Here is a 15,818-nt window from a genome sequence, read left to right as displayed (position 1 = left end):
CGCAACTCCTTTTTCACCTGCCTCTGCAAAACATTCCTGGATCATTTACAGCGATTTGCTGTGAGAAGGCAGGCGGGAATTTTTCAGAAGAGATCTTTAATCCGTTTCCGAATTAAATGAAACAAAAAGAGCCCTGTGTGAAATGGGTAGACTTTCTCAGTCACTCTCTCACGGTCTGGTCTCCTAGGGTTATCTAGTGTCTTTCCACATCCTGTGGACTGATCAGATGAAAGAGGAAAATAAGCTAGAGTGACCTCCTGAATATTAAAGCAGGGGCAGACCAAAACACCTTCCTCCCTTTTACACAGACATGAAATGTCTCTGTACTTCATCTTGCAGGGTGTCAAACTGATGGCTTGATGAATTCTCATAGTGCCTTTTACGGCAGCTATTACAGGTACTGTACCTATAGTTAGATAAAAAAATAAAAACAACGTTAATACATTATACTTTTAACCACAACAGGTGAAAAAGGATCAGATTTGACAAAGCTACAGTCCGTAATCCAGATGGGAGAGGAAGTCAAATATTGTCAAATTATCATCATCATCAAAAGGCCTGCGGATACCGTTTTGCAAAAAGTCCATATCGCCCACTCTACTGTTATAATATGTGTATAATACATACAGTAACATTATGAAAATGTGGCAAAAACTACGGACATGTACTGCATGTCCTGTCATGTGTCATGTCCACCCTGTTTATGCAAGACTTGGTGATAGAGTGGACAATGGCAGGGTGGACATTTTTGGCTAAAATGATGGCCCTTTAGTTAGCAAAGTGATTCGTTGTTGAAGGTGTCTGTGTACTGTTTAACAATTATATTCAGAATTTCTGAAACATATAATATTTTACTATGACAGGGTAGACACAGTTAAGCTTAACAACATCCAACTACAGTACAAACACAATATGATAAAAATTTTAAAATATGAGCGTAGATACTTTTTCACACCAAAATTAGCAGGTCTTACCTGGGTTTGAAAAAAAAACCTCACTGTGGTAATTGTGTTCTTTAATAGAAATGGCATCAGTCACCTTCAACCTGTTGGAAATGTAAAACCTTAAAAGAATGTTCAAGAAAATCAAATTATGACAACTAGCCAACACAGTGATGACAGGCATATCTGTATACTGTGTATTGTTATGAGTCTTTCATTCCCATAGGCATTTTAGGCATTTTCATTTTTTTTCTTTTGGCTTTTCAGCCATCTGTGTTTTCTGTATCTTACAGGGCAAGAGCCCAGGGGTGGGCTTCATTAAGATCCACGCGCCCTGGAACGTTCTGTGTCGGGAAGCCGAATTTATGAAGCTTAAAATGCCCACCAAGAAAGTGAGTGACCATTACTTGTACTATTTTACTCTCTTTCACTCTGTGTTACCACTTTGGTAACTTCATGTTGCTTTGTACAGAATTAGATTAGAAAGATGTTGCATATCATGTTTTTTTTCTATCGGATATGATCTTGGATTGTGTGTTTTCCAAGAGCAATTGGATTACAGTTTATAACATATATTTATAGCAATCTTTTCTGCTGACTGTTAATAATGAACATTGTCATGGGCAAACAAGTTCTCTGTGTGGTTTCACATCCCTTATCTTGTAAATAATTTTGACAGAATATAATTATTCCTTAAAATAATTCCATTCACATCTCACATTTGACGGACTTCTGACTCGTCATCATTCACTGGAAGTTCTCCCTTGCTCACCCTGCATTATACAAACTGAATCAAAACTGTTAAAAAAATATTTCAAATCAATGTTATGTATTGTTTTATTTCGTAAGTAGCTGTGCAATAAGCGGGATAATGTGCAGCGAGCCGTAATTATCACAATATAACCCATCAGCATTTCAGACAATGACACAATGCGGAGCGGTCTTGTATCACTACTAAATAAAAAAAATTTCGTCCGGGGCGTCTAAGCTCCGACGTTACCGGTACTGTTAACCGTATTGGAGAAATTAAGACAAGTTATTTTTTATTTATTTAGGCTATGTAACCCGTTTCTACCTTGCAATAACATTAAGATGTTTGTCAAAGAACCATTTTCGCTATCATCACAAGAGACTCTCTCTCTCCATCGCCGGAGATATGCGCGAGTGGGGCGGCGCCGGCTCCCTCTGCCTGGCTCTCACACACGCACGAGGAGACCCTGCCCAATGACAGTGGCATGGCGAGCGTATATTGTCAAGATTGAAGAAGATATTGTCAACTTTCATGGGATAGCCCTAATTACAACATGCTTTTCTATTTTAACGGGCCAGAGAGAGTAAAATGGCAGGTGTTCAGCTATCATTACACCATAACCTGTTGTGCTTTGATTACTTAAACCCTTTAGTTTTATGAGGTGAAGCAGTCCAGTGGCGTTGTAGAAAAGATCAATTCTCTGATCAGTAAGGTATTGGAGCCCCTTCATCCACATGTGGAGGAACACCAGACGAACAGCACTAAGCACCTCTCCTACTCATTCTCCAGAGAAAAGCAACATCTGTAAGTAAACATTATTTTGATGCTGAACAGAAGTTTTTCGACTTGACAGTTCTGGGGGCGGGGTGTTGTGTATTGTGATGATTGTGGCGAGTGTGACGAGTGGGAGTAGAGCTGGAAACAACAGAATTCTAACGTGCCTTTTGTAACATTCTGAAAAACACCAACAGTATCACATATGCAAGTATACAATAGTGACATTCAGGCCCAGGTTCATTATACAGACGTAGGGAAAAGTGTTGGAAAAAGGTTAATGTTTAATTTGAACTTGCAATGTAATGCTTCACAGAAAAATACAAATTAATATTGCTCTTTTGAGATCTCATGACAGCCAAAAGATGTTCCCTGCCAACCATTGAAGGATAGGTTTGCTATTTTTCCATCCAGGCCTAAACCGTTGGTTCCCATCATTTATAACTTCTCACAGGAACAACGTTGTTGAATGCTTTACCATTGAGTAACTTGCCACTCTGCTGCAGCTTCTCATCATGCTTACATATGGGGCAAATAAAAACTAAATCTAATTTTTCAATACGGGAAAATTCTATATAAATAATATTATATATATATATATACTGTATGTCACATGTGTCTTTGTGTACTTTTTTACGTGTTTTGAATTACAGTAATATAACATGACATTTTTTATTATTCTATTCTGCCCTTTGCGATTGCAGCATTACATCCAAAGTGTAAAGGTAGTTGCAGTCAGTTGCTTCCATTCTTATAGACATACCCCAACTTCCTGTTTCTAATCTCTTGTTTCTATTCTCTTTCTAGTCTCTTACCTTAGTGTGGATGTAGCCAAAAGAGCCCATGTATGGCAGAGCAAAAGAGAAACCCTGAGAAGCGTGACAAAATATACAGTTTGCAACCATTTTTTCTTTGGTATATGTATGCTGTCTTATTGGAATAGTGTGAGCTTCCCGTTTTTTAAACGAGATTGGACCAAAATAAAAGCAACATTGGACTGCACAGTGAGAAGCTGCAACAGACTGGGTGAACGCTTTCAAATATTAGGAATGCACATTCCAATAAAGCCTGGGTGGAAAAATGGTGAACCTATCCTTTTGAATTAAAGTTCTTCAGAAGAAAAAACTGTGATTCCCTTCATCATTCATTGTCCCTTGTAGGCATTTTTAAAGATGTATTCAGAAACGGCCTACACCAATAGCATGTAGCAGATGGCAGAATGACGCCTTTTGATAAAAGATGAAGTATCCATCGATTTTTATTGGTTAGCATACACATACCCGTCTAGCCTCCCACCTGTCAAACAACACACGTACCAAACAACACACATGCACTTACAGTACACACACACACAAAGCCTAACAGTTCAACTGCCAACAGCCAAATGCTATTAGATGTGGACAGACTTTATGGATGGACACCGGATTCTTTGGCTTATGGGTCACGTAGACCCGTACATACTATTGAGCAGTTGTAAACCATTTGAGTAAACAGAAACTTGTTCTTCAATAAAGGAGGTCCCAAAGCAATTAATGTATAGGTTTGCTAATTTTCAGCCTATACCTTAACAAATGTGTGGTCCCATCATTTCCAACAGTTCTTAGCACAACCTCGCCGAATGCCTTCTTTGCCACTCTGCTAAAGCTTTTCACTGTGGTTAAATGCAGTCCAATGGGACAGATTTTTAAACCTTAAAATAAATCTCCTTTACAAAAAAATGAAACTCAGATGATTGTCACCACGTGTGACGAGCATCTGAGTCATCTGAGTCTAAATGTATTTTTTTTTCACATGTTTTGAATAACAATAATATCACATTTTATTTAAAACTGCATTTTGCAATTGCCAGTGTACATCCAAAGTTTTACATCGGCAATAGTAGTTTGTCAGTGGAAGCAGCGCAAATTCCCTTTTTCTATTATCTAATTTAATTTGCATCGATGTAGCTGTAGACAGATGAGCTGAAATTTTCAAAAAGGTGATCTAATATTTTTTTAGTTTAGGCTTAAACATGTCACCCAATATTTCAGTCTTAAATTAACTCACTGGGTAAATATTTACAGAGTGAGATGAAGTAGCAGAGCAGAGCGGTCAGTTTCTCTATGGTGAAGTGTTCAACAAGGTTGTGCTATCAACAGGTATAAATCCGACAACTCATAATGCCTGGGTTGAAAAATGCTGAACTTATCATTTAATATCACACTGTGCTTTAAGAAAATGCCCAACAGTGTGCACTCAAAATCTGACAAGAATGGTTGTCGAGGACTCAGACATTGGAAAACATGTATTTATTATCCCATCAAAGTGATTTAGCAATGTGTGTTATACTGTAGTAGTGTGGATTAAATAAATCACTGAAAATTAGTTAATTACAAAAAATCGAATTGGTACGTTAAAAAAGGGGGTGCTGTTGCAGTTCGGTCAATCTATGTTGTTATATAGAGAGATGAGTTGTAGTTTCACGAAAGCAAGGAAATCCTTTAAGATAAACTCACTAGATGAGACTAGAAATGTCATTTTTCACACGTGCTTTTGACTGTGTTTTTCATGCCTTTTAACTTTGATAACATTGAAAACTATTTATACTTCCTCTCTTTTTTAATCCTCTCTGCTTTAATTCAATCTATCTATATTGTGTGTGTGTGCATGTGTGTGTGTGTGTGTGTGTGTGTGTGTGTGTGTGTGTGTGTATTTGTATATCTGTGTGTGTTTGTATATCTGTGTGTGTGTGTGTGTGTGTGTGTGTACAATTCACAGTTTCGACCTATCAGACAAAGACTCTTTCTTTGACAGTAAAACCAGAAGTTCAATAGTAAGTAAAACAATAGAGCATGTCTGTGTTGTATCTAACCCCAAAAAAGAACAACAGTGATTTAATGGATATTTGAACTATGAAACTATTATTATAGTTATTTGGATGTGAAGGTACACAAATAACACTCCTGACGGATGCTTTATAATTAAGGTTTACCACAGTAGAGCTTATCATATTAATAACGAGTGCCCTGTCAGTAATAACATCTATAATCACAATAACATTATAAGTTGAAATTTAATTTTACTAAAAGGATTAAGTTCTCTATTTTCAATCCATGCCTATCATCCCATCATTAATTCATAGCGCAACCCGGCTAGAAACTTACCACTCTGCTGCAGCTACTAACTGCACTTAAATGCAGTCCAATTGGGCAAACGTTTAATCCCTAATTTGTCTATCTTGCTGTTAGTCTTTTTACTTATTTACATTGCCCCATTTTTGTAGTTTAACTTTTAGGTTATTTTCTATTGTTTTTTCTTTTGTTTTTTTGTTTTTTTAGGTTTATATTTTTTGTTTATCATTAGGTTTGTTGGACATGACAACATTTTTACTGTTAATTGTTTATTTTGGGGTTAATTATAATCTGGTAATTATCATAATCTTATAATAACGATCTGGTATATTGTATGTTCATTTTTTTTTCATTATATATATATTTTTTAGGTTTGTTGTACAGTACGTGGCATATGTATCTTCTAGTTACAGTAGCTTATTTTTTCTTGTTTATTGTTTAGGTCACTGTGATTGGATATTGTTACTTTTTAGTTATATATTTATTGTTCATCATTAGGTTTATTGTTTACTCTCAACATTTTCCATCTTCTAGTTAAGTTGAAGGTTTATTGCATGTTGCAATTATCTTTTTTTAATTTTCTTTCCATTGTATTGTTTCACTATTACAGCCTATTTTTCTCTATCTATCTATCTATCTATCTATCTATCTATCTATCTATCTATCTATCTATCTATCTATCTATCTATCTATCTATCTATCTATCTATCTATCTATCTATCTATCTATCTATCTATCTATCTATCTATCTATCTATCTATTTAAATTCACATCAGTAATATATCTTATTGTATTTTGTTTCATTTTGTTGTCACATTTTAGTATCATATTTTATTAAGAAGTAATTTTTGCAATTGCTACACTTCACCCAAAGCGTATCGTTAGTGAGAAGCTGCAGCAGAGCAGTACGTTCTCAATAGTAGAGTGTTCACCAAAGTCTTGCTATGAACCATTATAAATGATGGGAATTAACAATGAAATAAGGCTTGCATTGAAAAATGGCAGGCTTATCCATTTAAATTCTAAACCTGGGTTATCACTAGTGTCAACTCAAACCCTTATAGGGCGGCTATTTCAAATGTCCACCTTTAACCGCTTATTCCTTTAAATAGATTTAGTTAAGCCCCATTCCCACATGAAATCTGTAACATTGCTGGATAAAAAAATATCCGGCAAAGGCACTAGGTAGTCGTTCCCACATTTGCCCCCTTCACGGAAAAGTTCCATATTGATTCTGTTCCCACTTAGATGACTGTTCCAGATACATTATGTCATGCTCGCGCGAGAGGTGTCTAATGTCACACGAGACTAAGCAACAGAATCGTTTTTTAGACCAGCGCTTCTCTCCGCATCTCCCCACCAGGCGGACTCTTCCCTCCGCTGACTGAGAGGGGACAGAGCCCCCGTCCCAGACACAATAACCCTAATCCAATGTTATTAAACAAGTGTGATCATTTTCAACCTGTCCTACACTCTCTGCCTCTGGAAAATGTACATTCTGCACCTGTTCTCTCTCTCCCTCTCCGCTCCCTCCCTCCCGAGCTGTGCGCTGCAGTGCAGCCGGCGGGCAAGTGGAGCACTTGTGCCCGATGTCCCAGCACAGTCGCACAGCACCCTAACTGTAAATGACACGTCGTGGGTCTGAGTTGCATTTTTAAGAAGAAAAATAATAAAATTCAAGAATATAAAGCCCTTTCTCCATAGAGACTGGATATGTTTCAGGTTCTCGTCTTTGCAGCTGAGCTCCACGGTTCTGATCGGACTTGCCATTTTCCAAATGTTTTTTTTTTCTTCCCGAAAACAATTTTTTTTTTAAATATTTGTACAAAATAAATATTCGTAAAGAAATCGTAAAATCGTAAAAAGAATTTGTGATTTATTTGGATTCGGATCAGCTCCTACTTTACAGCAATGTTACTGCTTCCATTCCCACAGACTTCCATTTACAGCTATTACGAAATTTTACTATTTCGAGAGTGGGGAAATTTAAGGAACGACTTTTACGGAACATCGAGGCCGGCTCCCATTCGCCCATGATGCCAGTACAGAAATATTGCCAGTAGATTTACGGCTTTCAGTGCAAGTGGGAAAGGGGCTTTAGAGATTCAAATGAGTGATTAATTTGCAAAGCCTTATTACAAAAACAAAAATAAAAATAAAAATAGTGGACCAATCCTGAAAACTGAGGCAGTGCGGATTACATTACAGGATGTGGAAGCTTACTGAAACCACTTGAAAACTGCATTTAAGTGACACTGTAAGTTTAACAACAATGCAATAAAAATAATATAATATATAATAAATATAATAATATAATTATACTAAAAACTGAATCTCCAGAAATGAAAAACATTATTATCATTCATATGATATGATTAGACCCTTGAAGGAGGATATCATACAAAGATTACTTTATCTGTAGTACATTCTTTTTGCTATCTATTTTAGTTCACAAATTCATTGTGTGTGTCTCTACACGTGGCTTCCTGGCGTAAAATATTGTGAAACTCTGCTGCAGAGCAGTAGGTGAAGGTAAAAATATATAATAAAGGCAAAGCAAAAATGTAACTAATGTTGTGGATTTCCCAATACAAATTTTTGTGCACACATTTGTTCTGCCCACATTTCATGTATGTATTTGTCTTTTTTTCATTTACAGGTCTTTGAAATATTAAAACGAACCAAATGCACAAAGGCCAAGTACAGCATGGGTAGGTCTCTAACTTGATCTAAACTCTGTGAGAAAGATTAATTATGCCATACATACAGTATGTGTGTGTGTGTGTGTGTGCGTGTGTGTGTGTGTGTGTGTGTGTGTGTGTGTGTGTGTGTGCGTGTGTGTGTGTGTGTGTGTGTGTGAGTGTGTGTGTGTGTGTGTGTGTGTACATAATAGACAGGGGTGGCTGTTGTAAATGAGCTACTGTAACACTGTACTGTATATCCCTGAAACACTATCATAAAGGATTGTTTATTATTGAATGTTGTTTAATAAAGGCAACCTTCACATTTCTTTGCACTGCTCTGATGCATTGGCCTTGCTTGGCCTCCATAAGTTTTGTTTCGGAGAAACAGGAAGGGAGGGGGGAGTTAGTCTATTTACTAGGCTGCTTTGGGGTATACTTCCAGCCCTCTTGCGGTCAGAAACCGCCAAATGCAGCTGGTGACTATGATTTAACAATGATACTACTATATTGGATGTTTTTGTCAAGAATGATAATACTAACAACTCAATAAAAAAATTCTGATAATAAAAAGCCGAGACTGGTGACACCAAAGTTGCTTTCACACATGCACTGTAAACCTAAAATTATCCAGACTTTACCCGATGAGCTGTATGTGTGAACGCAAATGTCTGGACATGACCCAGACTTTACTCAGCCAGCACCTGAGTACAAAGTCCAGGTAATGTCCAATTCAGCGATGTGTGAACGGAGCAAGTAATTGTCCGGATCATTCACAGAGAGCGACTGAGCGACCCGTACAGAAACTTTAAAAGGGGTAGGTACTCCAAAAAAGGTTCTAGGCATTTTGCCGCTCTAGGCAAACAGAGAAGCACAGCGGATCGCTGATCACTGGCAGGAGATGCCCTTGATCTGCACTCCTCTGTGCTAACATCGCAGCCCTCACCCCCTCCCACACTTGCGTGCAGCTCTATATGCAGATCTTGTGATAATTTTATAGCAGCATATAATATAATATAGAGAGAAAGATTTAGATGCATTATGTTTCCTGAGTTTCTTACTTGTATGGAAAATGTAAAGGTTTTTTTTTGTTTCTCCTCCAGACAGCGTTGCACGCAGGCTCCTGTGCCTTTCTTTTTAAAGATAAAGATAAATTAACTTTATTAATCCGCAAAGGGAAATTCCAGTGTTGCAGCAGCAATGACATGTGACAAAACACACATAATTTACAAAAATTGTTTTTTTGAACAACGGTCCTTATTGCACTGGAGCTGAAGGAGCCTCTGGCTGTTTTCTAGCCAGTATGTTGTGTAGGGGGTGGGCAGTGTTGTCCATTATGCTGAGCAGCTTATGCAACATCCTCCTCTCAACAACCAGCTCTAGGGGCTCCAGAACAGTCCCCAGAACAGAGTCAGTCTTCTTTATCAGTTTGTTCAGTTTCTTGGAGTCGCCGGCTCTATTGCTGCTGCCCCAACAGATGACTGCAAAGAAAATTGCACTAGCCACAACAGACGTAGTAGAAGATATGCAACATCTTGCTGCACACATGATACTTCATCAAGAAGTAGAGTCTGCTCTGTCCCTTCCTGTAGACAGCTTCAGTGTTGCATTTACAGTCCAGTCTGTTGTCCAGGTGAACGCCAAGTACCTGTAATCCTCCACTACCTCCACCTCTTCTCTCAAGATTGAAATAGTGTTCGGCTTAGTCCTCGTCCTCCTGAAATCCACAACCATCTCCTTCGTCTTGGTCGCATTTAAGATGAGGTGGCTGTTTTGACACCATGCCACAAAGCGGTCCACAAGTTCCCTGTTCTCAGTCTCCTGTCCACCAGTGATACACCCCACAACTGCAGAATAATCCGTAACTTTCTGCAGATGACAGGACTGCTAGTTGTATTGGAAGTCTGAGGTATACAGGGTGAAAAGGAAAGGTGAGAGTACAGTCCCCTGCAGTGCTCCTGTGTTGCTAACTACCCGCTCAGACACGCATTCCCTCAGCCACACAACATGTGATCTGTCCGTCAGGTAGTCAATAATCCAGGAGGTTGTGGAGGCGTCCACCCTCATCTCTTGGAGCTTCTCTCGCAGCAGTGCAGGCTGGATCCCGTTCAAATCAAAACATATGATCCTCTCAGTGCTGCCTGTTTTGTTCAGTTGAGAGTGGGCTCACTGAAGCAGGTAGATGATGACGTCTTCAACTTCAACATTGTGGCGGTAGGCAAACTGCAGTGGACTTGAAGAGGCCTTTTCCTGCTGGCTGACAGGTGACTTGCAGCCAGCTTTTAGCCAGTTTCCAGCCAACCACCATGCACTTCCCAGCCGGTTGCCATTCGCCTGGAATCCCCCCTCCTTCTGTGTCCTGACAGGGCATGTTTATTTTAGACTGTAAACACATCAATGTATTCAATTCCAGTGTGTCACCATGAGATGGCGCTAACTTCACAAAAATACAATCACATTCCCAAGAGAGATTTCAGATTTTCACTCCTAACCCTGACTCCTGAGATACCTGAGATATTGTCCTTTGAACCCTGACCAGAGGTCATCTTTCAAAGTTAAATTGTTTTCTTTGTCATATGAACGAGAACAGGTCTTGATTGATGACTAGATCTATGTAATTATAGTTTCAAGTTTATTGCGTAATAACAATGCAAGCATCATTACTTGTAATGAGACTCTTAGTCTCAGAACCAACAGGCTCTCAGAATGCAAATGGTTGGAGGACCAACACAGCCGCATGGCCACTCTACACACTGCTGAATTGGGGCTCGACACCCTGCTGAATGGAGCAATCTCTGCATTATTCTTGTGTTTTGAGGGAATGTTGAACAGCGTCATTGACACACAACATCTTTTGTTTAACAGTAAGAATGTACATGTTTTATAAATGTGGAATTATTTAGGAGTTTAAAAGTGCGGTCAACACAACAAAATGTAGAGTCTATCATAATATGAGTCTCTGTATATCAGCCTTGGTGTGTCATTTTATATATTAATGTGCGTATGCCAAATATCTTCAAAGTTGTTGGAGTTATTATGTGGGCTAACCCTAACCCTACCCTGGCTACACCCTGAGCAGCCAGGGGCGAAAATAAAATAAAAAGAGGCCTGTCTGTTTTGGGCCTCTTTTCATTTTCTTTTCGCCCCTGGCTGCATTTGCGGGTAAACTTGTGAATCTTGTGCATAACTACTTGTTCATAATCTGCATCATCAATCTCAACAGACTTCATCACGTCATCAATTTCTTTGGTTGTAACAAAGGGCGTGTCGTCGGTCTCCTCCAGTGGTTCTTGAAAAAATTCAGTTTCATCCTCAAATTCAGGTTGAAATCCGCTGTTTGAAATGTTCTCCAAGTCCAGGATTACAGCGGTATCAGTTAGGCATCGCTGTTGTTCTCTGCGTTGCTGTCAGAGAACTGACTATCATTGCGGAAAATGTCCAGTATGCGCTGCTTACACTGACTTGGATCTATCCCACTGGTCAGATTAAGGTTCGCTATATGATTAAGATCTTCCACCACCCGCTTCTCATAATCCATAACAACACAGAGACTAAAGTTTTCACAGTTAGTGAAACTGGATCCTTGGCTTGTTTATGGAATTGATGTCAGTGTGACTTCTTTGTATACGTTGGTACACGCCCCCTCCACAATGTTGTCTCTGTGTGTGAGTAAAAGTAGTACGATTTAAAGGTTGAACTCTATCAAAACAGTTTTACATTGTGGCTTCACATTATATGGAATATGGAGGAATGATCTTCACCTGGACTTTCGCTTTAAAGGAAGCGATCGATCAGCTTGGTTCTTGGTAAGTGAATTGTGTTTCGCCATGTGGGAATAATGGGAATATTTAACTCCACGGTTTAACATTTTTTCTACTATTTATAAATCAATATCGGTTTTGAAAATCCGTTGCAAGGTAAAAAAAATAAACACAAAAGAACACTTATCTGGAAAAATCCCATTTTACTTCTAGAAAGGTTTTTTCAACTTATTTGGCTACTCCTGGCGATTTTAGAAATGCTCCAGATAGCGGGTTTTGCTGCGGTGGGTCACATTTGTTTCTGAACAAATTTGAAGCAAGAAATAAATAATCCAATTGCTGAATCTTCACTCATATTTGATTTACAAGATGGACAGTGGAACCTCGCATTACGAGTGTACCAGTTAATGAGTCATTTCTTGGAGCAAAGACTCGTGCAAATTTTTGTCTTGTTTTACGAGTGGAAATCCACATTACAAGCGAGGTTCATACAGCAACATACATCGCACACGCTCTCCTGACAAGCGTGGCCACCGCTCACTCAGTTCACCCGGATATCTCGTTGTGGAAGCATCCCTATTGTGTTTTCCCAGTGTTTTTCTTTTAGTTTTGTGCGTGTTTTGCTATTATTATATAATAATTAGTTGTGTTACCCATGGCTCCTAAGGTTAGTGCAAAGAACAGTTATGACAGGAAGAAAATTAATAAAACCAGTTTACATAATTTATTTTGCATTCTCTTTGACTGTATTATGTTTTTATAATTGTCATTAGTCTTGTAATTACACCTTTTCTGTTTTAAAACCCATAAAAAATTATCTTTGGGTGGTTTTTGGGACTTGGAAACAGATTAATTATATTTCAATTAATTTCAATGGGGAAAATTCATTTGTAAAACAAGCATATCGTAAAACGAGCTCGGTCATGGAACAAATTATACTCTTAATGCGAGGTTCCACTGTATCATGTATAACTTTCTTGCCACTTTCGTAAAGCGCAGGCTCGCTCGCTCGCTCTGAGATTATCTGTTTCATTCAATTCACTTCGTAAAAATGAAATAAATACAGTAACAAAAAAAAAAAAAAAAATATTTTATTATTTGTCCCATCCATCACTGAAGGTTCAGTCCCTGTCCTGGAGCAGGAACTAAATTAGTTGCTCAAAATTGAGTTCTGAGACCTACGATCATCCCTACAGTAGTGCCTTCAGCGCAGACACAATAAAATGGATGGTTTTTCCAAAAAGTCCTTAGAATGATGAAAAAGTTCCTACAGCACAAGTATTGCGATTAAATTTGTTGCAGTATTTCACATTTATTTTAGGTAAATCCACCGTGTGTAATAGGAAACACCTATTACACACGGTTACGCACAGCGTTTTCATTAGTTTTATTAAATTAAATACATCTACAAAAAAAACCCACAGATTCATTCATTCTTTTAAACCATCAGAAATGTATAAATTGATTGTATTAGATGCACAGAACATATGTTCTGTTACAAAACATGTATATTTTTCAATAAATAAATGCAGGGATATCCCGTATACGCGAGTTGCTTTACGTTTTGAACCACTGCAACCCCCCGGTGGACAGATAAAGCATTGCAACTGCTTTCTTTTACAAATTCAGCCTGGGGGCGTTCTCAGGCGCCGCTGGGAAATTACGTCATCGAGGGGGATATAATTACAGCCCGGGTCCGAGCGTGAACCTGTCAAGGTTCTTGCATGGGTCAGCCACGACCTAATCACTGGTCTGCCTGGGCTCTGTCATGCTCCAGCTGTCCTCTTCAAGTGGCTCCTACTGTACCATCCAGACCCGCAGCTTTGTTCTGGTGCAGTCTCTCCAGCTGCCTCTTCACCTGATTACAGGAAACAGACAGGTGGGTGGTAGAGGGGGGCTCTTTGTTTCTTTAGACTGATGGGGCTGTATTGAAGTCCATGGCGGGGCTTGGGGGGTGAGGGGAGGCACAGTGTTAGTCTGTGGTCTTGATCAACGGGTAGTTGTGAGAGGGAAGCAGCTTAGGGGGAAAGGAGGGTGTGGGGTGGGGTGACTGGGGATAGGGGAGAAGGCAGGTAACGGTCCTGTGCTGAACCTGTTGAAGAACAAGTTCAACTCATTGGCTCTGTCCAGGCTTTCCTCAGCCTGCAAACTTCACCTTGAAGCCTGTGATCTTTTTCATACCTGACCACACATCCCCACGCGTTGTTTTGTTGGAGCTTGCTCTCCAACTTCTGCCTGTATTCCTCCTTGCTCTCCCTCAGTCTCACTTTCAGCTCTTTATGCACACTCCTCAGTAGAGCTGTGTGGGTCTCAAATTTGCATAAAGCAAGTCCAGCATTTTATTTTCTCTGCAGGGGCAGTTGACGAATTGCTGAAGAGTTGGAAGTGTAGCAGAAAAAGAAATGTGGTTTAAGTCTCCAGAAACTGCTATAAATGCATTCAGGTGTTTTGTTTGTAGTCTGGCAGTGACTGAGTTGATAACGTCACACACCGCGTCGGCAACAGCTGATGGTGGGATGTAAACAGCAATTAAATAGCACTTGTGAACTCCCTCAGCAGATAAGGACGAAAACTCACGGCTACCAGTTCGATGTCCGGGCTACAGAAACCCTCCTTCACAGTAACATGTCTGGGATTACACCATCCATTGTTCACAAACACAGCGATCCCCCCTCCTTTCTTCTTACTCTCCATCTGCAATCTCTGTCAAGCTATACCGTCTGAAAGCCGGGGGCGGTGGTGTTAGTGTCCGGAATATGTTCCTGCAGCCACATCTCTGTGAAACACATAATACTGCATTCACGATATTCACGCTGTGTTCTCGTCAGCGCTCCGAGCTCATCCATCTTCTTCACCAGGTAGTGTAACTTTGGCGAGAGCAACCAGCCTGTCCCGGATGTAAACAATACCTCACACCTGTTGGCATAGCAACCGAGCACAACAAAAGTTGGAGTATCAACAGAAATCTTTTGAGCCGCACAGTCTACATATTAGTGTGAAAAAATGCTACAGTATGGAGTGTTTTGCCAGAAAAGAAAGCGCAATATAAACACAAGAAAATACTGACATTGACTGGAGCTACTGCAACAGTTTGCCACTAGAGTGGTGGCATCTACATCACAAATACATTATTTACATTAATAACATTTATTTTAGATCTATTTATTTTAGTTTGTTTCCTACATGTATGAAACAATATTTTTGAACCCAACTAAGTTCCGTTCCCGACTGTGGAGACGCACGTCTTCCTTTTAATTTAGTAAAAATCTGACGCTTTTGTGTAATTGCTTTTCTTGTAAATTATAAATCCTGCACTTCTGGAACGGGGAGACTGCATTTGTAACATTAAATTACGTTCTATGCGCGCTTGAAACCACATCCGCACACGCATGTTTAACGTTGCTAATGCGGTCTCCCTGTTCCAAAAGTGCAATTGGAATTTTGCACGATCGCCCAAGCCTACTGTTGCATATTCCTTTCTGTTTTCTTTATTATTTCTTTCCACTCTTGATTATATTGCGGATACGTCCAAACACATGTACTATATATATGAGTATCAACACAAAAAAAGCGCAACTACTGATAAGTCTAGAGCCTCGCCCGTCGTCTTGGGTGTGCTGTAAAACTGCACAGTGTCATTGCGTCACGTCCTGCCTCCTGCGTGCATGCATTTGTCGGTTGCAAAGACAACAATAACAAATATAATCCGCTAATTATTTTTCCATGTAAAGGGGTGAGGTGGCTCAGTGGTTGAAACTGTTGCCTCACAGCAAGATGGTTTGAATCTTACCTTTCTGTGT

The 15,818-nt window shown here is 39.4% G+C and overlaps 1 protein-coding gene across 6 annotated transcripts in view; it reads left to right on the top strand.

Moving 5' to 3' along the window:
• ano1b (anoctamin 1, calcium activated chloride channel b) overlaps positions 1-15,818 on the top strand; it is a 122,270-nt gene that overhangs the window by 55,938 nt on the left and 50,514 nt on the right. For all 6 annotated transcript variants that reach the window (XR_013844201.1, XM_080002093.1, XM_080002094.1 and 3 more), the window contains 4 exons: positions 1,235-1,333; positions 2,345-2,496; positions 5,224-5,278; positions 8,236-8,287. Coding sequence is in view for 5 of the 6 variants with exons in the window: in XM_080002093.1 (XP_079858219.1) it covers positions 1,235-1,333; positions 2,345-2,496; positions 5,224-5,278; positions 8,236-8,287 (358 nt within the window). In the remaining variant the exon portion in view is untranslated. The remainder of the gene's footprint in view (positions 1-1,234; positions 1,334-2,344; positions 2,497-5,223; positions 5,279-8,235; positions 8,288-15,818) is intronic.

Source organism: Zeus faber (genome assembly GCF_960531495.2).
Source record: "Zeus faber genome assembly, chromosome: 6".
In the NCBI taxonomy this organism is placed as follows: domain Eukaryota; kingdom Metazoa; phylum Chordata; class Actinopteri; order Zeiformes; family Zeidae; genus Zeus; species Zeus faber.
This window is presented reverse-complemented; position numbering and strand designations above follow the sequence as displayed.